At 41.9% G+C, this 26249-nt stretch overlaps 2 protein-coding genes across 5 annotated transcripts in view; one reads left to right on the forward strand and one right to left on the reverse strand.

The window, feature by feature from the left end:
• Nucleotides 1–12570, forward strand: part of cbl (Cbl proto-oncogene, E3 ubiquitin protein ligase) — a gene marked incomplete at its 5' end in the record, with an annotated part of 33943 nt that extends 21373 nt beyond the window's left edge. Inside the window, 12 exons of the mRNA XM_079165748.1 lie at nucleotides 275–396; nucleotides 1820–1957; nucleotides 2673–2760; nucleotides 3752–3883; nucleotides 4049–4267; nucleotides 5378–5509; nucleotides 6135–6572; nucleotides 6847–6935; nucleotides 7133–7339; nucleotides 7453–7541; nucleotides 7728–7979; nucleotides 9355–12570. Of these exons, the coding sequence (XP_079021874.1) occupies nucleotides 275–396; nucleotides 1820–1957; nucleotides 2673–2760; nucleotides 3752–3883; nucleotides 4049–4267; nucleotides 5378–5509; nucleotides 6135–6572; nucleotides 6847–6935; nucleotides 7133–7339; nucleotides 7453–7541; nucleotides 7728–7979; nucleotides 9355–9665 (2217 nt within the window). The 3' untranslated portion in view covers nucleotides 9666–12570. The remainder of the gene's footprint in view (nucleotides 1–274; nucleotides 397–1819; nucleotides 1958–2672; nucleotides 2761–3751; nucleotides 3884–4048; nucleotides 4268–5377; nucleotides 5510–6134; nucleotides 6573–6846; nucleotides 6936–7132; nucleotides 7340–7452; nucleotides 7542–7727; nucleotides 7980–9354) is intronic.
• Nucleotides 12571–14252: 1682 nt separating this feature from the next.
• The window catches only part of mcamb (melanoma cell adhesion molecule b), a 30354-nt gene continuing 18357 nt past the window's right edge, over nucleotides 14253–26249 (reverse strand). The window contains exons 2-17 of one of the 4 annotated variants that reach the window (XM_079165869.1): nucleotides 23447–23571; nucleotides 23131–23362; nucleotides 22818–22885; nucleotides 22626–22713; nucleotides 22353–22532; nucleotides 21904–22034; nucleotides 21644–21773; nucleotides 21413–21525; nucleotides 20750–20891; nucleotides 20375–20502; nucleotides 19405–19546; nucleotides 19029–19118; nucleotides 17857–17892; nucleotides 17256–17379; nucleotides 16163–16274; nucleotides 14253–16000 (exon numbers count right to left, since the gene is read on the reverse strand). In XM_079165869.1, coding sequence (XP_079021995.1) covers nucleotides 15971–16000; nucleotides 16163–16274; nucleotides 17256–17379; nucleotides 17857–17892; nucleotides 19029–19118; nucleotides 19405–19546; nucleotides 20375–20502; nucleotides 20750–20891; nucleotides 21413–21525; nucleotides 21644–21773; nucleotides 21904–22034; nucleotides 22353–22532; nucleotides 22626–22713; nucleotides 22818–22885; nucleotides 23131–23362; nucleotides 23447–23571 — 1871 coding nt within the window. In that variant the 3' untranslated portion in view covers nucleotides 14253–15970. Of the gene's footprint in view, nucleotides 16006–16162; nucleotides 16275–17255; nucleotides 17380–17856; nucleotides 17893–19028; nucleotides 19119–19404; nucleotides 19547–20374; nucleotides 20503–20749; nucleotides 20892–21412; nucleotides 21526–21643; nucleotides 21774–21903; nucleotides 22035–22352; nucleotides 22533–22625; nucleotides 22714–22817; nucleotides 22886–23130; nucleotides 23363–23446; nucleotides 23572–26249 lie in introns of all 4 variants that reach the window. The other 3 variants (XM_079165870.1, XM_079165871.1, XM_079165872.1) reach the window with 3 other exon arrangements.

Below are 26249 nucleotides of genomic sequence, written 5' to 3' on the forward strand. Positions count from 1 at the left end.
GGGAAGCAGTCTGCTTTTGTCCATTTCACCTTCCCCCTTCTGTGGCTCCAGATGGTATCGATTGAGTTGCGCGCCAAATTCTGCTTTAAGGACCTTTTTTACACTGCTTGACCCGGGTTGAAGTCGCTGTAAATCACACTGAAGTTCAGTAAATCGGCGTCGGGTGCGTCATCCCTGATGCAATATATTTCTCTATTACTCTGCTCATACTATGATTGCTGTGTGCAATCACTCGCACGTCTGATGAGTCACTCCTTCTCGTTTGTTTGTGTAGCCTTGGTCGTCCCTGCTGCGGAACTGGAACAGCTTGGCAGTTACTCACCCGGGGTACATGGCCTTCCTCACCTACGATGAGGTCAAAGCACGGCTACAGAAGTTCATCCACAAGCCTGGCAGGTGAGACATACAGATGCACACACACCTTGTAATGCAGTCTGAATAAAGATGTGGTGTCATTTGGTGCTCCAGAACAACAGCATCAATGGCCCTGATTGTACCCTGAAAGCGTATGTCATTCTTTAGGCTTGCCTTGTGTAGGGCCACGTTGACATCCGAGCAGTTGTTGGTTAATGTGAGAAACCGTTAAATGACAGCTGTCAGCAGTTTGTAGTACGGGAAAAAGCAGTTGTTTCGCTCTCGAAGCTAAACGTCGACTTCACCGCAACTTATTTTTCCCACTTGTGCAGTATATCCAAACTCAATCGCTGATGAGGAAATTGTAATCCATGAATCTTTGATGTCTATAGATTAATGTGATGCTCCACCTCAGTCACATACCAGTGGTCTCCAGCTCGCCCTGAATGCTGCAGCTAGTGTTCGAAACAAAGACGGGCTTCTTTGCACTGGTCATTCAATACCCCTGATCTTTCATTAGGTCATTTCCTGATACACAATTCTTAACTTGTACACTGAAACAAGGAGGCAGCAACAGTTTATTACTGGGAAGAGTGGCTGCGATGCTTGTAGCCACTGTTACAATTCCACTTTAGAATAGATGCTAAAGCGCACAGCTGTTCATGCCCATGAGACAAACCAGTTTACCTAACCTTGAGCAGTTGCGGAAAGCACGGTCACCCATGCCAAGTGTGTTGAACGCATATCTGAACGTATTACTGCTTTCTGTCGATCAGTGGAATAGTATGAAACCAATTGTATGACTGTGTATGCATGTGCGTGCAGGAGACAAACAAAACGGGAACCCACTTATAAGAAAATGGAACCTTTGTGTAGCATTATTAATCCAAATATGCACCACACTATGCATGTTCATTACTTACCCTTTACGTCAAAGAGCAGTGGTGAGTTTTAATGTGTACGATGTCTTTGCCCATCATGTGTCTTCTCTCAGGTTCATTGATAACTGTGACAATGTTGTAATTACTTTTTAAACATCTATCCCATTTTATCTTTCTCATGTACAAATAGAAATGCATTAAATAATCAATTATTCAGTTATGTCAAATGCTTTTTATGTAATTTGCTTTTATCTGTTTTCTTATGTTTTGAATCGGACACATTTTCTTTGAAACTTTTTCATTTGAACTGTGTTCAGTGCTTTTTTGTTGATTATGCACATTAGATCAAATTTGGCTTAATGTTGTTGTTATATTGCCAAGGGGATGTTCCCATGCATAATTCAGCCTACATATTTGCATATAGACTTCATTTCATGAATAGGTATATGCATACTTGAAGAACATGTCTCTTTGTGTGCACCATTTGGGAGACACTCCTCTATTTCATCACTTTTTTTCAGTGTAACAAAGGGTGACACAACTCCATTAAGTCTTATTTCTCATGTCTCTCTCTCTCTCCTCAGTTACATCTTCCGACTGAGCTGTACACGGCTGGGCCAGTGGGCCATCGGCTACGTGACTGCAGATGGAAACATACTCCAAACTATTCCCCACAATAAACCGCTCTTCCAGGCCCTCATAGATGGCTTCAGGGAAGGATTGTGAGTCCACTGGCATTTAGTTTGGCACACTTGTATCGCTCATTTTCTTGGGGATTTTCATCTAGACCTCTACTCTGTGGCTGGGTATTGGTCTTCATTTGAAACAGTTTTAATAAAGAAGTCAAGCTTCCTGTCATATGCAGGGCTTCTCTTTTTCTGCCATTTCCCATTTTCTTTCCTCTTCTCTTCCCACAAAGCATGCATCTCTGTATAAACTATGCAGCTCTGCTTTGCATCCCATGATTGAATCTGCCTTTCAGCTCTAAACCAATCCAGCCATATCATATTGCCTGTTCCCGTCATTCCAGTGTTATCATAACCAGAATAAAACGGTTGGTTTCTAATGTGCAGCTCAGTGAGTGGTTTAGCTGGCTGGCATGAAACTCATCTTTTTATGCCAGCGTTGATTGGTTGGTTTAATGAAAGCTACAGTTGGCCGGCCCCGACCTGTAATCATATCCTGATTTTAAAACCAAGAAAGCCTGTACAGTAAATCGCCTGTATCTATAACATAATTATAAGTTAGTAATTACACCATCTGACCCATTTGTAAAATGGTCACATACTGTACATGCATCATCCTGGTGATAGTATTAAAACAAGTCGCCGGATTGAAGAAATGGACTGAACAGATGTTTTTTATTGCCGTTTGGTTGGTATACAGTCAGTATAATCATACTCACTAATTATGACGAACTTTTCTTTTCATCTCCAGCTATTTATTCCCCGATGGCCGGACCCAAAATCCAGATCTGACAGGACTGTGTGAGCCTTCGCCTCAAGACCACATCAAAGTCACACAGGTCAGAGCAGCGTGCTTCTCAGGCTGAATCCTCAGTCTTTAATGTATATTCTTGCTATTCTTCAGCATTTTATTGTAAATCTCAAATGGCCTTTTCTTAGTTCGCACACAGCTCAGTTGAAAAAATAAAATGCATGCAACAGTCCACTAGTTCATTACCAGAAGGAAGCAGAAGTAGAAGATATGATAAAACACCACACGGGAACTGAGTTTATCTAAGGTGAAGTGGCTGATTAACCAAAATATTTAAACAAATAGCATTTTTTCTCTCTGACATTTATGTTTAATAAGTATGAAATATGCAGCCTCCGCTAATGTAAATGCAGTGAAGGCGGCAGAAGCATATACTGTATGTTTCACGCAGAGCATTATGATATACGTATATTTAAATAGCAGTATTTAAAACTGGATATTAACTTTTTTTTAAAGGTCACTTAACTTAAACAGTGTTGTGTTCCCCGAGTAAACTGTCAAATACTGTGTTGAACATGGAATGAGTTAAGTGAAAATAGATGGTGACTTTCAGAATTTGATAGTTTTGTACTAATTGGTCTTTTGTCAGCGCGAGCTTCCTCTATTGTTGAGCAGCACAGGAAAACCCCATCCGTCTTGCAATAGTTCATACTCGCATTAAAGGACACGTCATGTTAAATGCGCCACATACATTACTGTGAATTGTAAAATGTTGTCTAAATCTCTCTCTCTCTCTCTCTCTCTCTCTCTCTCTCTCTCTCTCTCTCTCTCTCTCTCTCTCCCCCCCCTTTTTTGTTGTCTAGCATATCTTCTCAGGGTTTTGCAAAAGTGTTTATGAACAGACTCACTTTGCTTGAGCAAACAGAACTGAAACTAAAAACACGCCCCCACATTTTAACTTGGCTCCTGATCCTTCTGGGCTCTTTCAAAAAATGATCTCAGATTGTGTTAGTGCCGTATGATGTTACTGTGTTTGGGCACTGAAACTCACAGTTGTCTCATTTCTTTTTTCGCCTCAGGAGCAATATGAGCTGTACTGTGAGATGGGCTCCACTTTCCAGCTGTGTAAGATCTGTGCCGAGAACGACAAGGATGTGAAGATTGAGCCCTGTGGTCATCTCATGTGCACCTCCTGTCTCACTGCCTGGCAGGTAAGCGTGTGGGTTGATTGCTCCGAGTTGCATCTCATAACTCACACCTGTTGAGAGGAGAGCTCACTGCTGAAGTGTTCTTCTCTGAGTATGTAACGCACATAAAAGCACATAACCTCCTTTCATCTCGGTGTGCTATTACATCTGCCTCTCTGCCTGTTACAGGAGTCGGAGGGTCAGGGAACGGGATGCCCCTTCTGTCGCTGTGAGATTAAGGGTACAGAGCCCATTGTTGTGGATCCTTTTGACCCCAAAGACAACAGCGGGGGGTCGTGCAGGGGCCTGTTTGGGGCTGAGGGCGCTCCATCACCCAGCTATGACGATGACGATGACGACAGACTTGAAGACCCCCACCTCATGATGAGCAAACTTGCCTGCTCAAAGGTAATATTGTGGAAAGACCTTGACTTCATTTTATTTCAGTTTGTCTATAAAGTTTCCAGTTATGACACTGAGCAAGCTGTTTTTCGTCTTCATTGATAAAACATTGAGGCGCTCTGCTTCGTTGGTTTGACGCCCTGTGGTCAACCCGTGGTTCCTACTGTCCTCTCCTCTTCTCTCTGTTTGCCTGAGAGACCCGTCTCTGCACAGATGAAACACTCCCTGCCTTGCCCTTTTCATTTTTTTGTGAGCTTCAAGCTCACGGCTCATATCTCAAGTCTTTCATCTCCCATCTTTCATGGTGCCAAGGTAGCCGCTTTTTTCTTTTTGTGCCTCGGTATTTGATATATGGGGCTATCCTCCATCTTTTATGTGCCCCTGAGAAACTGTGAGTGCATTAGTCTGCTTATAGAGTAGGTGAAGATCTGAGATCACACACACTTTGATGTGGTCCCTGGAACTTCTGGGGCTTTCATTGCTGACCCGGCCTCTTTCTCATCTTTGACCATTTCTTTCAATGTACACTACGAAGTACTTGGTTCTACTTCATAAAGAATTTGTGTCTTGAATTTGTTTATCTTTTTTTTCCTAAAGTGCAGTCAAATTTAAAGGTTTAGTTAGATTGCATGAACATGCAAAACAGTGTATCATATTGCATAGGCCATCAGTTCTAGACAATGCAAACAGTGTTACACAGTTTTATCACAAACAGGTTTGTTAAACTGTGGGAAACTCTGGGCCCTGAAAACAATGACAGAAAACATGACATCCAGCTGTCAGTTCTTCTAAACACTTATTTAAATTATAGGCTTTTTAAAATGTGCTTATTTATTTAGCAAATCATTATACAAAAGAGCACATACCATAAGAATTATTGTTAGTCTTTTTAGTCAACTTCAGCCTTTTCATGCAGCTCTTGATAATGATTTAAGACGGGACCATTTGAGGAAAACTCAGATGGGAACTGTTGTGCAGAGTATTCCTCTTCATCTTTTCTGCTTACAATCTAAAGAAAGTTAGCTTGTCTGCGTTTTTGGATCACTTGTATGATGGAAAGGTGCCATTAGACCAATCCTGATTCTGGTGTTGTCGTATTCGTTCCTGTTGATCCAGGTGGAGCGCCCCCCGTCACCTATGTCCATGGCTCCTCAGTCCTCTCTTCCCCCTGTGCCGCCCAGACTAGACCTGCTACCACACAGACCTCCAAACGCCCCTGGTGCCTCTAGCCCCGGGGTCACCAGTAAGGTAACTGAACATACATGACCAACAACACGTTGTTAGGGCAAGAGGGGATATATTGAAATGGATGTGTTAAAGCATTTACATATTTCACAGTCACACAGTCCTCTTCAATGAGTGTTTTAATTGTCCAGCTTCTGTCTGAAGGGGTGTGTCATAGCCTCCAGGTCAACAGGAAATAGTGCTGTCACAAAATAAATGTTCCAAAGAATGGCAGCAGAGAGCAAATCCAGAGTTACATTTGAGAATACTACCAGTAACCCAGCTCTCTTATTAAAATGATGCTTACTTATATTACCCACTTGACAGAAGTAAGGTGTGAAAATGACAGCCACAATAATCAGTGTATTTTATATTCAGCATTTCTACTCACATTATCATATTACCACATATTTCTGCTTAAATGTAGATCAATGGAAAGCTGGAATTGTTTTTTAAAATCATTTTCCTTGGTGTTTTGTTCATCTAAGTTATGCATATTGTCGATAATGATGATAAATGCATTCACAGTGGTCTTGTTGCTAAATGGATTATTTCCAGCGTAGAAGAAAGCAGCACCGAGTTTTCTTTTTCGCATCAATATTGAATGTAGTCTAAATGAGCTCCCTCCATCTCCGTTTCTCCCCTCCAGGCAGCATCTCACCACAAAGACAAGCCTCTTCCCCTCCCCCCAGCGCTGCGGGATCTCCCCCCTCCTCCTCCAGACCGCCCCCACACAGCCGGGGCGGCCCTCGACGGACGGCTGCAGAGGCGGCCCTTACCCTGCACTCCTGGGGATCCCTCTCGAGACAAGCTCCCTCCTGCACCCCCAAACCGGCCCCCGGCTGAGTGGAACTCCCGTCCTGTTCCCAAGGCGCCCACCTCTTCTTCTTCTTCTTCTTCTTCTTCCTCCTCGTCGTCCTCCTCAGCATCCTCATCCACCCAAGTCTCCGGTCTGGGAGTGGACCTTCGAGCAGGTGTCAGGGAACTCTCCAACCGACACTCCCTCCCCTTGGCGCTGCCTTCTGCTCTGGACACACGGTCCGACTCGTACAAGAACAACAGCTCCCTCAGTCTGGATCACCAGCTGGTCAGTGAAACCACAAAACACTACCGCTTGGTTTGAAGTATATTCATTGCCTACAGTTACAAACACACAACATTTTAGTAGTAACCGTCCAAGTTTGAGAAGTGAAATACATGTCAGTCATAAAACAGTCCAGTATATATTACTGTATTAATGTATTTCCTTTAATGCCAAGCTATTCCTTTTAATGTGATCCGTATTTGGTTTCAAGATTTTGATCATGAAAGTATTCTACACTTTAAAGTTTCTAAGATTTCCGCTTCTGCTTCCCTGACAGAATTTTGCGGCTGTAGCCGGTCAAGATTATGACAACGCCAAAGTCAAGCCCTCATCCTCCGCCAACGCTATCTATTCACTGGCAATCAGGTATGTTGTACTGGCGCTATAATGACTTTAAAAGGAGTCTTTGAATGACTGTGATCAGCAAGTGAGCAAAAATCATTTCAAAGGCCATACGTTACATACTTCAGGAAGCTTGTTTCCACTGAAAACATTTAGCGTTTCATGAATCCATATTTACAGTTCTAGTATAAATGTTCTTTTTTTGTTTTTTTTGTTTCCAGATCTTCTCCAGCCCAGAGGTCAGTGACAGGAGAGGAGGCACGTGACAGTGAGGAGGAGTCAGAGTACATGATCCCCTCCTCTCGCCCCGTCCTGCCCCCCATCACGGCACCACCTGTAGGGGAGACCCCACCAGTCCTGAGACCTCCACAGCCTCAGCCTCTCTCAGCCCTCCAGACACAGAGCCAAGCTACCGCACTCAACTCACGGTATTCAAAACACTCGATGAATCCACCTCCAGCAGCACATCTGCATTACTTTGGGGACTGTAATACTGCATCTGCTGTGGTTGTTGTGTTATTCTTGTTGCTTGTTGTTGTAGGCCGACAATGGCTGAACTAGAGGATGGACCTCAAATGTATGAAGCCATGTACAACGTCCAGGCCATGTCACAACAAGCCAGAGATTCAGGTATTTTGATTCATCAATCTGTGGATCAGGTGGAGAGGGAGAGCTTAGATGAGCAGCATGAGTTACTATTTTAAACCTCTTTCTGTCTACCACCCTGTAAAGATTTGTCTTTTCATGTAACGTGATGTAGTTCTCTGTCTCTCAGATGCTGCAGTGTTAACACATTTTGTTTTCAATCAATCCAAGACTATTCAGAGTTGCCCCCTCTGGCGATGACCAATGGCCCAAGAGAACACGTAGCCGAGGACAAGGAGGAGGAGGAGGAGGAGGAGAACTGCTACGACTTCCCAAAGCCCCGGCTGCCAATGCCTTCGACTCGACGGACCCTTTCAGAACTGGGGGGGTCGTCTTCCTCCTCTTTATCTTCCTCCTCAAGCTCATCCTCCACAGCTGCTTTCAGCCGCCTTTCTCTAGATTCGGATGCTGGAGCTGCAGCTCGTAAGTATACTTGTCCTTGTTGAGGCAGAGCTTGTTTTTATACACGATACAACTTTGAAAAATACTTTCTGTCATTTATAAGAAGCCATATTATGAAAGAAGGATTTTTTTTTTACTGTAGCATTGCCTAATTCTGAAAAAGGCTACAGGTGACTTTGTTCATTTTCTTCCCCCAACTTGCGCTTGTGCTAGATAACGGAGATCTGATGCAAAAGCACCAGCTCTGGTTTCAGAAACTATTAAATAAATACCTATGTACCATTAGGGGAAGTAGGAAATACTTTCTGCGATTTGGGTGAATTGACCCTTTTAAAATATGGGCTTTTATTAAGAGACATGACACTTTACAGTTCACATTTTACATTAGTGATGGCATACAGTAAGGGAAAATGGTATGTCTGTATCATAAAATTACTCGGTTGTAAAAATGTGTAATGGCAGCCTCTTTGTTCAGCTCCTTACTGGCCAAAAAGCAGAAATTGCTGATTAATCAATATCTAGAAGCAGTTCTAAAGTCCTCTGACCGGGAGTCGTCTGAAAAGTCGACCAAAGCGTTTTTCTGCATCCCTGGAATGAGGCCAGACATTATACCGATCCTCCAGAAGCTCTCTGAAGTTAATGTTAGATTTTGATTGATTACAATGAATTTCTCCAGTATGTTCATTTCTAGTGTGCAACGGGTAAAGAGACCAATAATATGCTCAGAGAGCTGCTCGGTGATCTGTGATCTTGAAACAGTTAGTGATGCCTCCAGGATGTTCGACATGCCTACGGTGAACTCACCGTCTGTATCATCAGAATCTCACTGAGATTGACCCCGAGATGTCACAGACCGCGAGCTTGTGTGGAGGTTTCACTGCAACTGATGCAGCATTTAGTGACTTCATCACAAGCTGTAGAAGAAGGAAGGGAAATCATGTATTCCTCTCAGTAATCTCCTTGTGTCTGCAGTGAGCTGACATTTACTGCCTACACAGTATGATGAGTGCCGGCTGTCTGAGTGTTCCACTAAAGACCCGAACCTTTATATCTGAGGACCAATTAAACGTCTCTCAGACACGCTGACAAGCTCCCCGATCATAATTGGACTCTTTGAGTGCTTTATTAAAGGTTGCTGCAGTGGAAAGATCAACCAGTTCAGCCTATATACAGTATTATAAAACCACACAGCTAATTAAAGGCCAATAATCAGTGTGCTGTTTGCCACAGGTGCTTTTGTGATCAGGATGTTGTTGTTTTTTTTAAATGAGATGTAAATGACTTCCAGTAAAGTAAATCTTCATTCACATTGACCTATATTGACCTATTGAACTAGAGTAGTCCAGACCGTTCCAGCTTTTAAAGGCGCATACATTCACTCTCTTCTTTTCTTCAGCCCTCTCAGAGCCGGTGGAAGCCCCCGAGAGACCTCCGAAGCCTCTGCCCAGACGAATCAACTCAGAGCGCAGAGCCAGCCCCGTCCCGCCCGTCTCTGCTCCGCCCAGTGGTGGAGCAGCAGCAGCAGGAGGAGGAGGAGGAGAAGCCAACCCCCAAATCAGTTGCGAAATTGAGCACCTCCTGAGTGAGGGATACTCTTACCAGGACATCCAGAAAGCGCTGTTGATTGCACAGAACAATGTTGAAATGGCTAAGAATATCCTACGCGAGTTTGTCTCCATTCCCTCCACCGCGCACATTCTTACATAGCACACTCCTCGTGCGTCTCTCTCTCTCTCTCTCGTTTGCTCTCTCGCCCTAGCTTGGCCCCGGCCCGGTTGGGTTTAGGTTTGGCACGGCCCCGGCCCAAAGCCCCGTTGCCCTGCAGCACTACCTCCGGTGCTGGCTGACGCCCTTCATCCCTGTGGATTTTGAACTGGCTGTTACACCAGTGTCTCTGGGACTTTGCGCCCTGCACTCCATGCGCTTTCAACAGTGTCCGGCCTTCTTTAAACTGCTACCGCAGGCCTCTTCGTTTTTTCGTGGACATCTCTGCGGCAGGTACCGAGCATGCGTGGAACAATGAGCGGACGGCCAAATGGAAACAGACTTTGGTAGGAATCCTGGGAAGACGGATCGTCATTTCCCTGAAAATGTAACCAACACCTCACAAAAAAACTAAAAATGTATGTCTATATGAAAATTTAATATATGAGTAAATATATATTAAATGTGTGTAATATATACAGTACGTGCATATACAGTATGTAAAAAAATGACTTCAGCTTTTGAGGGTCGCTGTTGGGCTGTTGGTACAAGTGATATCGGTAGGCGGGGACCATTTTCTCGGACTGAGGGATGAAATAAACGTGAGGAAGAGGCAGGAGGTCTTCCTCAGCGTCAGTTTAGAAGATGTGCAGCAGAGCTTTTTTCATTCTGAATTCAGTCTGTTATGGCCTTTTGATTAACAATGTTGCTTTGGTACTTTTTTTTTTTTTCTTCTCTTTTCTTTAGAAAAAACATGCTTGTTTTGTCGTGTTGTATTTTTCAAAGTAGCATGGCGATGGTTTCAGGTCTGGGCTGTTGTCTGGCAGCGTGTGTTTATATGTGTGAGTTTGTGTACGTGAGCATGCATGTGTGGTGCGTGTCTGCCAGACCGACTCCTCACGACCCTCTCTTAAATGAACCCCCCCCTGTTCCTGTACAACATGAATGTGGAATTACAGTGCGTATACTCCGCCCCGTGCGCTGTAAACGTACCACTGCTCTGTACGGCAGCGCCCCGTGTAGCTGTACAGCTCTGGCAGCGGAGATTATTAGAGGACGTGCTAATGTCGACGACCCCGCAGTACCAGACTAGTGTTGTGTGATCCGTGGTGGGCTGAAATGTTTTCATTGTGTCTTTGTCTCACGTCATTGGCTGGCTGATCACAATTCTCTGTCTCCAGCTCAGTCCAGTGTTAAGAAACAAAACAAAACAACAAAAAAAAGATGACATTGATTTACTTAGGTAATATTTTATCGTAATATGATCATAAATATTGTTATTATAATTAATTCAGAAGTGCTTCACTGCTGCTACTATTGTTAGTGCTAAACAATTAAGCCTTAAATGTACATTTGTGAATACTGTGTTTACCGGTCACCCCGTTTCTTTAAAGTGACAGTATCATCTGCGTGTCTCCGGTCCGTGATGTAGCATACTTGAAAGTACAAACGACTTGGGAGCCTGCAGCCCTCTCAAGCTGTCGACTCTTTTTTTTCTTTCTCAAATATATATATATATATATTCTCTGTGATTCTCTACAGGTAGACTCTGCAATATAGCAAACTAAATGCTGTGGAAACCAGACATTTTGTAAGAGATTCAGGCTTCTCTTTCACGTTAGTCTCCTTTCTCTGCGGCGGTTCACCCCCCACTGACTGGAAGTGACTGCAGAGGCTCTTGGGGGAACAAAAAAAGTAGGCTCGTGGGTTCGCTGGCCCACCCGCAAGTCTACATTAACATCAGTATTTGGGCCCAACTGTAAGAGCTAACTCAGGAATGATGTTCTTCTGTCAAACCCCCAGAGGAGACTCATTGGCATGAACACCAGCTCACCTCCCGTCTCTTCATCCAGCTGACATGTAGCTGAAAGTATCTGCTTAATGAAGTCACACAAGTAGCCTATTTCTCTTTATCACATTATAACTTGCACATTGTTACTTTTTTTTATTTCCAAAAACAGCAGCTTGATTTCCAGGTACTATGAATGAATAAGGAACTTGGAGGTACATTGACTTGAACCTCTCCCAGCATATGAAGAAGAATGTTTTTTGGGGGAGGGTCTAAATCATGTCAATAGCCAATCAGCACGTGCTTCTTCTGGGTGATGCTCTCTGTTGACTGGAAGCTATCTCTCTGCGCGGTCTGGCCATCCTCTCGTCCTTTCTTTCCCCCTGTTCCTAGTTGCCTTGAGAAACTTCTTGAATGATGGGTAATGGACGGGGAGGTCCCCAATCCTCAATACCAATGTTTTCTTTAAGCTTTGAGGACAGCATGTCATCGTTGGTATTCTTTTTTCGGGGGGGATTTCTCACAATATACCAATGTGTGCTTCGATACTGTCACTCTAAAGAAAAATCTAATTGTGCAAATTTAGTAATATGAAAAGAGAAAAAATGGCTGTTTTGTTTCATTTTGCATTCCTGTACAAGTATTTCTTTTTTTTTCCAAAGGTTTTGTTTACTTATGTGAATAATTCTGTGAGCAGTGCCATATGCTAGGAGATCCTCACCATGTGTAGAGTGAGGCCTTGGTTTTGAAGAGTGTGTTGGTATTGTTGTGTACCTGGTGATCTCAGAAGGCTAGATTGTGCAGTATTGCTTGTATTAATCTGTCCTCTCTGCCTCGTTCGTCGCTTCAAGCCTCCTCTTGACGCACAGTTGCTGATCTGGAGAAAGGTCTCCTTTTAACTCTCTTACCTGAAAGATAAACCAGGTCCCAGATCAGCACTTGGCCTCAGAGATGCTCGGTGCGTACCAGCCTGTTACCCTCAGTCCCTGTGTTGGGGTACTTCAGCTTTCTGCCAGAAGAGAGCGCTGTTGTTCCATGTAGTGTCGCTTCTCATCAGTGCAAGTCATGCATTAACTTTTTGATGGTTTTTAAAGCTCATATCACTTTGGAAGTCTGCACAGTGCTGTTAATAAAATAAGTAAAAGTTACCACATGTCTCTCCAGACTTATTCTTCAGATATTGTACAACAAGTGTTGAACACTTGGAAGTAAATATATTTTTGTTCTCACTTCCACATTAAACTGTCCATCGAAATTGCAAAATTTAGCCGAGTATTGTATTAGATGTAAGCCAAGCAAAGTAAAAGTACTGAAAAGGACGCAGTGGATTAAAATATAATACTTTTATATTGTGATTAAAATATAATACTTTTATATTGTTCTTAAAATAGAATACTTTTATATTGTGATTGAAATATAATTCTTTTATTTCACATTCAGGGGCCACACAAAGTGTTTCAGTGGATGACTTTTTAGGACATAGGCGGCTATACTATGACTTTTTTATGTCATAATACTATGACTTCATGACATTTTGTACATACTATACGGTGACATTTTGACATTTTATTACACTATTGTGATTATATTGTGATTTTTTTACATATTTTATACCATAGTCTACTATGACTTTTGAATGTCTTTTCATGACATAATGTGACACGCTATAGTATGAGTTTTTTCTTGACATACTTTTACTTTTATATTTAGTTTTTTCAATATACTATACTACATTCTCTTGTGAATTCTTTTATAATAATGGTATGACTGTTTTGGGACTTTTTTTCAATATAATATACTATGACATACCATGACTTTTTTGCGACTTTTATCAACGCACTATACTAGGACGTTTTTTTAAATACTATTCTATGACTTTTAATGACTTTTTTCAACATTGTTTTGGACATACTATACTATGACATATATTTTGACTTTTTATGACTTTCCCCAACTTACTACACTATGACTGAGTTTTTGCACATAAAATACAATTAATGATATCGACATACCATACTATGATGTTTTTTCGACTTTCTATAATATTACTTTTTTGACATACTGTACTGACTTTTTTAACTTTTATTGACATACTGTACTATGACTATATTACTTTTTGTGACATTTTTGGAAAAACTATACAATTACTTTTTTGACTTTTTTCAACATACTATACTATAACTTTTTTAGACTATACTATGACATACTCTACTATACATTCTTTTTACTTTTTTCAACATACTATATTATTACTTTTTTATGACTTTTTCCGACATACTATACTATGATTTTTTTGTTAGTACTATATATGACCATTTGTTACATTTTTTGACAAATCATACGATTCTTTTTTTTACTTTTTTCAACATACCATAATATGATTTTTTTTAAACTTTTTATAGACATATTATAATATAAGTTTTCTAAACTGTCATAGTATGGTATGTTGAAAAAAGTAACAGAAAATTAATAATATATGTTGAAAAGTCATGAAAAATGAATTGTATGAGTCATTAAAAAATTTCGCAAAGTCATAGCATTGCATGTCTGAAAAAGTTAAATTATAGTATAGTATGGTGTGTTGAAAAAAGTCATAGTATAGTACACAAATTCATTCTATAATAAAACTTTTTTTTTAAAACTACTCGGAAATTAGAAAGTAATCTTTAAAAAAATACATACCTTTAAATCTGAATCAAAATCTGATATTGAAATATTTTTTGTCAAACATTAACAGCCTTCACTTTTACTTAAAGTTGTTTAATCGGTAGCTTATCATCCGACTTAAAAATATTTCAAGCTTTTCTTTTCATTTAACAGTCAAATCTTTATTTGGTATAATTTTCAAAAACTACAAATAATGAAATAAAACCCAAAAATGTGTTGTTGAATTGCTTTGAATGTCATCAATGAAATCATTGTACATTTCACAACTCCAAGGCATTTTACAGATGTCAAACATCCCAAACCAATTAACAGTGGTAGTTCTTAAAAGCAGCAGAACAAAACAGACCGACATAGAGTAGGAAGGGTAAGTATGGAGGATACCTGCACATCATTGAGCAGTGAGCACAGTGCATATTCATTGTTGATTGTCTACAAACTTAATTTGCATATGTGGAGTCACAGTCATTCCCCCCTCCTCAGAAGTCAGAAATTATAGTCAGTCATCATGTCTGAGGGGGATTCTATGTCTCTCTCTGGGATCCAACAGATTATTTCACGATTCAGTCAAAACATGAATTAATGAATTCATTATACAGAATAATGTCTTTTCCTTTTGAGGAGGGTAACTTCATGCCGTGAACAATATTCACCATGAACACCTGATCTGTTCTACCATCATCCTTCCTCTTAGAAAATAACCACAGAAAATACTTTTCGTTCACATACAACCAACACACTGTTCTACATTAGAGAAACACAACTGCATGGAGAATAACAACAAAGAAATCAGTGCACTGAACATTAAATAGAAACATAACTAACAATAGAAATTATATTTCTACAGGCTTTGATTTAATTTCTAAGGCATCTGTAACTTTTTAACTCGGCTGTTGGCAATGCTTCCACTCAAACACACACACACAGAACATATCAAAACTAGACTGTGAAGGAAAGAAAACGTAAAGTAAAGAGAACTACAAACAACATGAACCCTTCAATATCAAATGCTGAAAGTATTATTCACCCATCTTGCAAAAAATATCTTCTGCAATACAGAGAAATAAACGACTACAGGTGTGAATGCTGTGCGATTAAACTACCTAAAAAGTTTGTTTTCAGAGCTAAAAGGAAAACCTTTGGTGTGGCTGTAACTGGATGTAGGGGCCGCATCGTTGGGTCCCCAAAGATTTCAGTGTACAGACTTAAGCGAAACAGGAAGCATGGAGACAAAAAATTATTACAAATAAAAACAAGAACTTGTTGCGCTCCATAAAAGAGCACCCAAACTAAATAAAACACTATCTGGTCATTTATTTTTGGTTTTTTTTCTTTTTTCTATCGTGTTATTTTAAATAAAGAAATATATACACAGATTATAATATGTACACTTGAAAAAGAGCTGTTTTCAGGCTGCTCTTCAGTGATTACTTTGCCTGAGGTGAGGTGTAGTCGGGTATAAAAACAGTCCCTGGTCAATGTTGTGCTCAAATTATTGTTCTACAGACAATCAGCAGTATACAAGGCTTTTGGTAATGAGAACCATAGGCGAAGGATAGGCCTCGTTTCGATGGTGGAAGGTTCAGTCGCAGAGTTACGTTATGGAGTGCTCAAGTTACTTCTCATTAAAGCTCATTCCAACAGAAAATGTTGCTGGATGTAACGGACGGTAAGCAAAAGCTGCAGCATAGAATAACTTGAGACTCAAGACGGCGTCACGATATTGACTGACAGGCGACTTTTCCATGACGTAACTCTGGGATAACGGGCTGTGGTGGAAGACTGAAGGCATCGGCCGGTCTGAGCCTGAGAGGGAAGAACGGGAGCAGCTGTTGGTGTGTCTGCAGTTGCCTCCTCACTTCTGTACATCCAGGTACGCACCGCCCTTTACTCCAGAGGGCAAAAACACAAATTAAAACACACAAAAAAAGAGGGCGAGGGAGAGAAGTGGGGTGTGTAAATATGATAACGGTGTAATCAGATCAGCAGAAAAACAGCACCCTCTTAGGCTACGACCCGTTCATTTAAACAGTATATATATATCTACCTGGTGGCTGGGAGGTTGCTTTTCCCCGTTGACCCCGAGGAGCACAGCTTCCTCAGTGTTGTCGCCCTTCATCTCCACCACGATGTTATCTTTGCCGGAATTGTCTTTAGTGCTGCAAGACCAAAATAACTCCTTAAAGTCAGAAAAACATACAGAATGCAACAGAACGTTCTTCGATCCAGCTATAACAATGATGATCCAGCAAGCTGTAAACATAACACTGACATACAAATATGATCACCTTTTCAGTTGGTATGGTAAAAAAAAAAGCAAACAGTTGCTTTTTTACACAGCAGCTACGGAGCAAAACATAGTAAAATATAATACGTGTGTGTCGTCCTGATGAACGCAAGTGTGTTTACGACACCAGCTCGTCTGCTGGGCTGAGCAGGTCATATACAGTGAGTTTATTAGAGCTTTTAAACATTGAGCTAGAAGATGAGAGGAACTGCAGAGTCGGTGATAATCTGTGGGTTTATCAATACAAGCAGCACCTCTCATATTAACACGTTGTCCTTTGTTAATATGTAAATATGAATTGCTGTAGCTTTAACCATGTGAGTTCTATCTACACACATGGGTATTCCTACAATGTTACTTGCAATTATTACATTAAAATTAACATTAAATTAATGAATTTTAGCAGCTTTGTCCATGTATTCGCACCTCTAGAAGGAAAATATTAAGGAATTCCATTAAATATTACCATGATATTATCTTAAATGCCTTATTTGTTTTTAGAAAAAAAGGAAATTGAATGCACCAACTTTATAAACCATCATCTCGAGATTTGATATTTATTATGACATTTCATTTTGCTTTCCACATCGAAGAAATCTGCAATTTCACTTTAACTTTAACTAGAAAGTGAAGTCCTAATGTAAACAGTCTTATGCCACTTCCTGCTGTGTCTCTCTGCCATGCTGGCCTTCTTTCATGACTTATTCTGTCACCAAAAGCTAGTTCGTCTAGTTTTTGGTTGAGATCCAACAAATATTTGGAGAGTCCACTACGGTTGATGCAGCATCTAAAAAGGGATTAAAACACCTTTCATCTTCCCCCTCCAAAATAAAGTGGTTGTTGTTGTACTTACAGGTCTTGCTTGCCGGACCGCCCACAGATCTTGCCCTTTTTGTAGAGGAAGTAGAGCACACTCCCCAGGATGGCCAGCAGCAGGATGCAGATAATGATGACTGCGATGATAACACCATTGCCCTCTGGTGGGGAAGAAGCACAACGACGACGACGACAGGGTTACTCACTGTAAATGGGTTATGAAAGAGATGACGGTACGAGGCAGGACAGTCGGATACACAGCGTCGCATCAGGCAGGCTGTGCAGCATTCCACAGTGTGTAGGTACAGTAGATAGCATTTTGACAGTGCGTCTGAAGAGAGTGCAGCACTAGCGTCGTTCAGGTGACCAGGTATACCTGGCGACCTCAAGAAAGGAAGTCATTCAGGGGCGAAGGAGGAGCGGTGCGCTTATATACGACAACATGCACGGGGAAGAGGTGACGATGAACAACTCAATGATGGTTTGATGTTTTGTTCATCGGGGGAGAGAGGGGAGGTCTGATGAATGCTGGGAGCTGAGAGAGAGAGAGAGGGGGGTGCTGTGGAGAAGTGGAAGGAAGCTTTTTGCCTTTGAGGTGGAGAGGTGAGGGAGAGTCTTCAGCAGCGTAGCATACAAACCTTTCGTGATTTTCTTTGGAGGGATAGGGGTTTGAGCTTTGACGGAGAAAAACCACATTAGAACAATTATCAGTGGGTGACTGGATATACTAAATAACTCGTACCAGCAGGCCTGGCGCACACACACACACATACACACACAGGCAGTTTAGAACTTCAGCAGAAGACTGAACTGGACACATTGAATATTTAATTTGAGAGGATCTTATCTGTGGAGCTAAAACAAAAGCTAAACACCTAGCCTGCTCGGCCGATGTGGTCAGTAGCACAACAGTCATTTCACAGGGCAGCCCCGTTTGACGACGTTTAACCGGCACTTAGCCAGAAACAACAACCCAGAACTGTTTGTCTCAGAGCGGCTGGAAATGTTCTGGCATGATGTACAAGAGAGAGAAAGAGGCAGGAGGAGAGAGAAGACACAAGGCGTCACACGTAATGGGAGTCAGGAGACTCGCTCTGAGTGCATTTAAGCATCAGCTGCTTGCTGGAGTCACACTGATGCATGTGTGTTTGTGGTTGTGTACCGTGTATGCATCTTCACGCCATAATGCTAACAGGAATGCAGTACTTCTTCTTCACAGTACTGCTGTATGCAGAAGGTAAATCGTGTCAGTCTTTTTTTTCATCTGATTTAATTGACTTCTCTTCTGGGATAGAAACCTAATTCTCATAGAATTTGTAAAACGCATATTAAAAAGACCACATATAAGCAAATTAGTTAAATTACTAAATAACTTCAGCAGAAAAGGAGAACTGTGCCAACAAATTAGTCACTGAGACACCTCACAGTGATGACAGTAATACCGCCCATTAAAAACTATGAATACTTGTAGAAACCACAGTTTTTAATCAGAGCGATTGCTGCTCTAATGACCTTTCAGTCATGCCACTGTGGTAATTGCAGCAGCTTTAGGCGCTTTCGAGTTTTCCTTTCTCGCTCTCATTCCTTCTGTCTGACTCACAGAAAGAAACGGCTCAGCCACCATGAAAGAAAGGAAGTGTGTAGACCACCTGACACTTAACGTATACATAATAACCTTTACTGACAGCTGAAGCGTCACTCTCACTCAAGTCATTTTAACAGGATTCACGGGAGTCATTTTCTAAACTTTTTGTAGTTGACTTGACTTGAGTGATGTGAGGCAGACGGTGAAGAGTGACTGTGGTCTTACCTGTGTCAGAGGTATTGGTAGCGGTAGCGGTAGTTGTAGTGGTAGTGGTAGTGCTAGTGCTAGTTGTGGCTGGTGTGGTGGTGTTTATAGCTGAAAACAGGTAAAAGGCACACAAGGAAGGACACTCCTTTTAAACACACTGGGGGAGGAGGGGAGCACATTTAACAGGAGCACAGCCACACAGCTTCACAGCGTCTTGTCCAAAACAACAACACTGAAACACCAGAATGCACATGGCTGAGCTCGACGCCCTCGGACAAAGTGAAAACAAACAGAGAAGTGACACAGACAAGAAGGTGAGGAGCAGGAGGACGGGGGGGGTGAGAGAGGAGGACAACAGGTAGAGACAACAACGCAATCTGCCGAAGGAACTCACTGGCTGCGATGTTGAAGGTCACCGCGTCAGTGCCGAAATCGTTGGAGGCATTGCAGAAAGCCGTAATGTCAGAGGTGACTTTGATGCTGACCTGACTATGGACGTGACCCCGGGTCTTTCTGTGAGATGTTGACGAGAGGGTCTGATACAAAAAAAAACACACAGTGTAGATAGAGAGAAAAAAAACAGGTCGACAAAAGGTTTCTCGCTCTTCTGCACAAGTCAGATTTAAAGCAGACATCCTGTCACAGACTGAAGAAAGTCATCAGTCTGAAAAGCGACTAAACCAACCTTCACTGGCAGCTCTCTCAGGCCCATCAGGGATTCAATGCAGAGTTATCAAAAAGACAAGTGCTGTTGAGGATATTGCACTTAAATCCCAATAACAGATTCTACGGCTCCGGTAAGGTTGGCAATGACAATGCTTGGAAGATGTTAACCACGTTCACAGTTTTAATTCAACTAATTATCTCTAAATACAAAAGTACAGCTGAGGTCAATCCATTTAATAGGTGTGGAGACATTTCACTGGATAAGTGAGAGTGTTCACCTGCTGTTGGTGCTGAATATAAAAGTATGGGGATAATCAAATTCCTTACATACTTCCTCTCTGTGCTATTTATATCTGTACAAAATCTTACACAGCAATCCATCAAATAGTTGTTGAGATATTTCAGTCTGGACCAAAATGGAGAGCCAGACGATATTACCTTCCATTCATTGCTACATTACCTCGAATAAATGTCCTAGTTAGGAAAATTACTGTAATTTCAATAAATACTAGAACATAGTGCAGAACTACACCCCATTAACAACTAATACACAGCCACCAACCTGCTCCTAATTTCATCATATGAAGAGTAAAACAACATTTAAACCATTTGAAACACAATTTGTTTAATTTGGAAAAACGGTGCATTTCTGCAGCAGCTGTAGCCAATAGAAAATGGGAGGCTTCCCTCTGCTGTACCTTTCCATCAGAGGTGGTCCAGGTCACACTGGGAGTAGGGAAACCTCTGGCATTGCAGTTCAGATCCACTGTCGACCCAAAACTCTCCTCCATCTCTGTGTAGTCTGGCTTCATGATCTCTGGTTGGCCTACAGAGAAGAGCAAGAAATAATAACATTGAAAAGCTCTCATGACCATAACGACTATAACTAGTAACAGCGCCTGTTGCTAACCCACCAAGACTTTCCACTAAAAACTGCCACATCGACCCAAAAATACAACTGAAACTAAAAACAGACAACAGTATGCATTATATCAGGACATTTCTTGAAGAATGACATATTGATAACAGACTAAAAAGCAATTTTAATATTAAATATCTGTGATCAGATTTACCTTGGACTTCTACATCAAGTGTCGCGCTGGTTTCCATTCCCTCAATCTCAAGAGCAGTCACCACGCATAGGTACTCCCCTGCTGAGTCAAACGTAGCGTCCTTCAGGATCAAACTGTTTCCCGTTGAAACCACCTCTCCATCCTACACACACACACACACACACACACACACACACACACACACACACACACACACACACACACACACACACACAAAACACAAAAAGCACACTTAACACACGCAGATACGATGCAAAGGTTTACAGTGTATTTCTTTACAGAAAATTGTGCAGAAAATCAATTATTTCACAAAATGTAAAGTCCTATTTTAAGTGGAACAATTCTTCTTCTTTCACCAACGGTACAACCAATACACAGCCAATCATGATTAAAATAATAAGGAAAAAATATTCAATTGTCTTTCTTGGTGTCCAAAAACTCTCTGCCAACAAAAACAATCCAATAAAGTCAACAACTATTTTTACAGGCTTTCCTGATTGGCCACCTTTTACACCGAGTCTCCACCTCCTATTATTAAATCCGTTTAATGTTTCACACAGTACCTCACTGCACACAAAACATTAGGGTGACAGGTTTTCTAAATGCAAAAGACAAAATGCTGTTGTTTGTGTCTTTGTTCTGTACTGCGTGAGTGTAGGTGACCTTCATCCAGACTATCTGTGTATCGAGAGAAGAGAGGGCGTTGCAGGTGGCCGTCATCTCTCCTTGAGCCATCACAACAGGGTCTTCAGCCGTCACAACGGCAGGATCGAGATCTACACACACACACAGCGGGGGAGAGACAGAAGAAATATCAAACCGCGCAAGTGCAGTCGTACTGCTGGTAGATTGTATTTATTATGGTCACATATCATATCAGTGCAGATTCCTTACAGTGGACGAACACAGTGGTGTTTCCTGAGATATCCTCATAGGTGTCCATGTCCATAGAGGTACATTCGTAATCTCCACTGTTTCGACGGGTCACATTATCCAATACCAACACATTTGTAGCATATTCAACCTACAAGAAGCCAAAGTAATCTGATCAACACATGGAAATGTGGTCGTCAACAACGATCTGGTGAAGAAGACAAAGCAGGAAGTAGCAACTATGCTGCTAATAATGAGCTCAAAAGTGTTGATTTTCTTACTCCTTTGTGCGAGATTGTGAAAATTGAGGAAGGCTTATTCCCGTCGCCACGACATTGAAGCTCAACCGAGTCCCCTTCCTTGATGTGGCCCTTTGGTGACTCCACCCAAACACGTACAGCTGTGGAGGGGTCTGAATCAGAGAGAGGAATTCAAGATCAGACCACAAACCTGAACTTGAAGTTGTGGAAGGTTTTTGTGATTCCCTCGACCGTCCCTGCAGCAAACAAGGCAAAACACTGCAGGCAATCTTGCGGAAAGCCTTAAAAGAGACGTGGTGTCTTTCATAGCGGCATATTAAAGCACATGTATCACTTATGGACGTAATGCTCTGGTTTACCAGGTTGACCAGTGGTCAATATGGGGCTGAGTGTTTGTCATCCATAAGAAACTTGCTATGTGGTCTCATAGTACACTATGATAGTGGTGTTATACTATGTGGGAAACTCACAGTATACGGTGATGTTAATATTGGGGGTCTCGGTCATCCTCAATCCTCCGGGAACAAAGTAGTTGATCTCGCAGTAGAACAGATCATCTTTGTCCTCCTTCATCACCTTCATGATCAGCTCACTCGTGACAGAGAACAGACCACTGGATTCAACGGTGGTGCTGAGCACCACTTTCACCACTGGAAAACAAGGAAGGACAGGGAAGGAAATGGAGAAAATGGCCGTGTAGAGTGTACAAGTGTGTTGTAGATGTTGATGTCAATCCGTCTCACCATCCTGAGCAACACGTAGCGGTGCTTTGTTTCTGTACCAAGTGATGTTCGGCCTGGGGAAGCCATTTTTGACCTCGCACGTCCCAATCTGTAGGAGAGGAAAGAGATTGATAGTAGTCCAAATTCAAAGAAATCAATTGTAGCCATTTCGTAATTTTCCACTCAGATCTTCATGATTCAAAGCTTGTTTACCTTGGATGGGCCTTCGTTGAGTGAGAACCCTGTTTGCACACTCTCAATGGTGGGAAAGTCTGGCGTTACTGTGTAGAAATTAAGCACTGAATTAAGATCTAGAAAAGGCTATAAAGAAAAATGTGTTGCATGTGTAAGATGAAGTGTCATTGGAAGCACTGAAAGGGTTTGAAGTGTTATTGTAAGCATCAAAAGAAGTTGGTGCCAATTGAAGGGTAATCCCTGAGATGACCTGAAGTTTCAGTTGAAGTGAAAATGCTGAAAAATATTGAGAAGTTTGTTGAATGTATTCACATCTCAGCTTGAATCTTACCGAACACCTTCAGCTTTGTGCGTCCCTCCCCGGTCCCTTCCGTGAGACCTTTGATGAGACAGATAAATTCAAGTTCGTCTTCCAGCTGCACGTCGCTGATCGTCATCACGATCTCTCCAGTGGCTCCGGTACCATTCACACTGATCCGGTCTGTGAACGGTGTGCCTTCGTCTACAACCGTCCCGGTGGGGTCCTGGTAGAAGATTTTCTGCTTCTCACCTGTCTTTGTCACCTAAAGGTCAGAGTACAAAACACATGAAATATCACATGCACAGACTTTTCTGTGTATGCGTGCATCAGGATTGATGAAACTCACGTAGAACCACTGTATCATTATGCCGCCAACGCCTTCAGATGATGTGAACATGCAGGTGATCGAAGCCGTTTCTCCCCTGAAGACCTCCACTCTGTCCTCCATGTTCACCTCCACATCAGCAGTCACTGAAAAAGAGAAAGACAATATATGTCTGTTCAAAATGTTTTGGTCGTTTATCACCATCAACCTCCTGTTTGCCCCAAAACAAAGAGAATGTGTGCAATTCATCTCCTTTCCTTTTCTCATTCTGAGTAGTTGAGTAGCTTCCTTTTTCAGTCAAAAATCATGTTATCTTATATTTCCTACACAAAGATCTTTGGTGATTTAACAAAACTGCTTCTTCCAGCCACTGAGTGGGAAGGGTGATGTCCATGTTTGTGTGATTTATAGCTAAGCAGGCAAGTTCCCATGCAAATTTCCAAAATCCAGCGAGATGTCATGATTAACAGAGTGCCAGGCAAAGCTCTACCGAAGGAATACAATGTAGAAAGAGTGATGTGCTACTTATTTGAGGAAGGTTACAGTAAAAACGAATACTTCTGAGGATTCTTTAAAGAGCTCTCTGGTTGACAAACTATGTAATGAAGGTATCGTTTCTAAATTACCTCAAACTTTTCTGTGCTTAAAACTTCTTCTTATTTATCCACCGAAATAAATGCCAATACCAATACATCTACGTTCAGCCAATACTGTCCTATACAGTAGATCAGCCAATCGAAACATAAAGCCAATGCATTGAACTGAACCTGAAATGGACGGATTGTGATGCGACTGGACCTCGAGGTTAATAGCTGTGACTGACGATCATCACCCGTACAAGCACCAGCTGTACGGGTGAAGATAGAAACCTTGGCATGCACACCCACCCAGTTGGCACAAACTCAAAAAGGATGCATTGGAAGCAAAAAAAAAAAAAAAAAAAGAGAGGAGAAAGTCATGGAGGGTCAAAGGGAAGAGAGAGATGCTATGACAGGAATGAGAAGCCCACCCATGTCCACATTAATGTGCAGCATTCCACCAAGTCACCCTCTCACAGGAAGAAAGGCTCAATTTACAGGCAGCATAGTAGCCCCACTGTTCCTCCATGCTCTGTCTCTGATGAACGAGGTGGTTTTCCCCTTCGAGGGTCTCTACCCATCCTACTAGTCTATAGGAGGGACCCCCCCAATTACACTTTGCGTCGCAGTGTGTCAGTAGACGGACGAGATGCCCAACGACAGCTGTAGCCTGGAGGTAACGAGAACGCCGGGTTTGATTTAGGCTTTCCTGACTGTCTGTTCATTGTGTTGCTGAATGTAGCTTTTCTCGTAGTTTATGTCAAGAGCTGCTCAGAATAAATGTAAATGTGGTTCATCCGTGTCCTGCATTGACCTTCTTTTACTCATTCATTTGAATCACAAGAAGCACAACAGACAATACACAATAAAAACACACAGTACTCCATTTAGTCTCACGTTTTTACATTGTATATTACTTTATAATACATTTGACAAATCCAGGCCTATACTTTCTACGGTGTCTCATGGTTTTTTTCCCTCAGCAAATCCAGTTTGCTTAGTTTTCATGGAGACAGTTCAGCTGTCATCACGTGACCCAAGTATGGAGCTCGCTTAGTTTCACACTTAATCTAAGCTAATCGACTGAACATGACTGTGAGATTTGGTACACAGATGGGAAAACTGAGTTAAAGCGAGACTTTGAAAGAAGAAAGAGCACTTTCTTCCTCTTACACATGAAATGTTGAATTTATAATTGGACACACTGGGTTTGACGCTACAGCCTTCCTGGGTTTGTCCAGTAGCTTGAGGTGGCTAATGTTAACACCACTTTAGGTGCATCTGCTTGTATAATGTACTTTAAGATGCTTTTCAGTGCTCCTGTTTCACTAGGTTTTAGCATTTACTATTGTTACATGATTGTCAACTGTGGCCACTGTTGAGTTACATCTTATAAGTTTTTCCTTTTTGTCAAAATAATATTTTGAAGCGAACTAAAAACAACTGGAGCATAGCGTTGCTGAAAAAGGTTAATTGTTTTACATTTCATTTCAGACAAAATAGGGCGCTATTATACTGCATCTGAAGATACTTGAATGATTATGTGCGTAGCCTTGCAGTTAAGTGCATTACCATAACACCAGGGATGCCTGCTGATGATCTTATTACCCAGCAGACACTGCTTCCCTCCTGGCATCTCATTCCATCATCATCTGCACGGATAACAAACATTTACAGCTTTCCCCACCCAAACTAAACCTGACTGCTTCTTGATCTGCACCAACAATAAACATGCCTTCCCCTTCTTTCCCGGCTCTCCCTCCCTCCGTTTACATCTCAAACCCCCTTTTCTCTCCCACCTGCCTCTCCCTCTGCTGTGTGTTGCTGTTTACCACCAGCTAATGGAACTGGAAGGATGCTTTCCTGTTAAAGAAATCCAATTAGTCTCTCCAACGTAGACATTTCCTGGCCATTAGCGTTGGAAGGACAACGCTGACTCACTCGCAGCATCCCTTCCCCCCTCCGAGTGACCTACCTACAGTGAGAATTAGGATTCAGACGGGCAAATTCAGAGACTAATTTGTATCAGACCGAATGTTTCACAAACTCTTCCTTCATCCCGTCTGTCAGCTCACAGGAATCTCAATCAAATCTCATTAGTAACTTGACCAGCATTTATCTCCACAGTGCATCAATAAGAGCGGCTGGCACTCCGAGGCCTCAGATCGATGCTCTCTGATGATGGGAGGGCAGATATTGGAGTCCATGCACATTTGATAACAGTTCTAAATCAGTATGACAGAATA

The sequence above is a fragment of the Pholis gunnellus genome, assembly GCF_910591455.1.
Source record: "Pholis gunnellus genome assembly, chromosome: 9".
NCBI classification, from domain to species: Eukaryota; Metazoa; Chordata; class Actinopteri; order Perciformes; family Pholidae; genus Pholis; species Pholis gunnellus.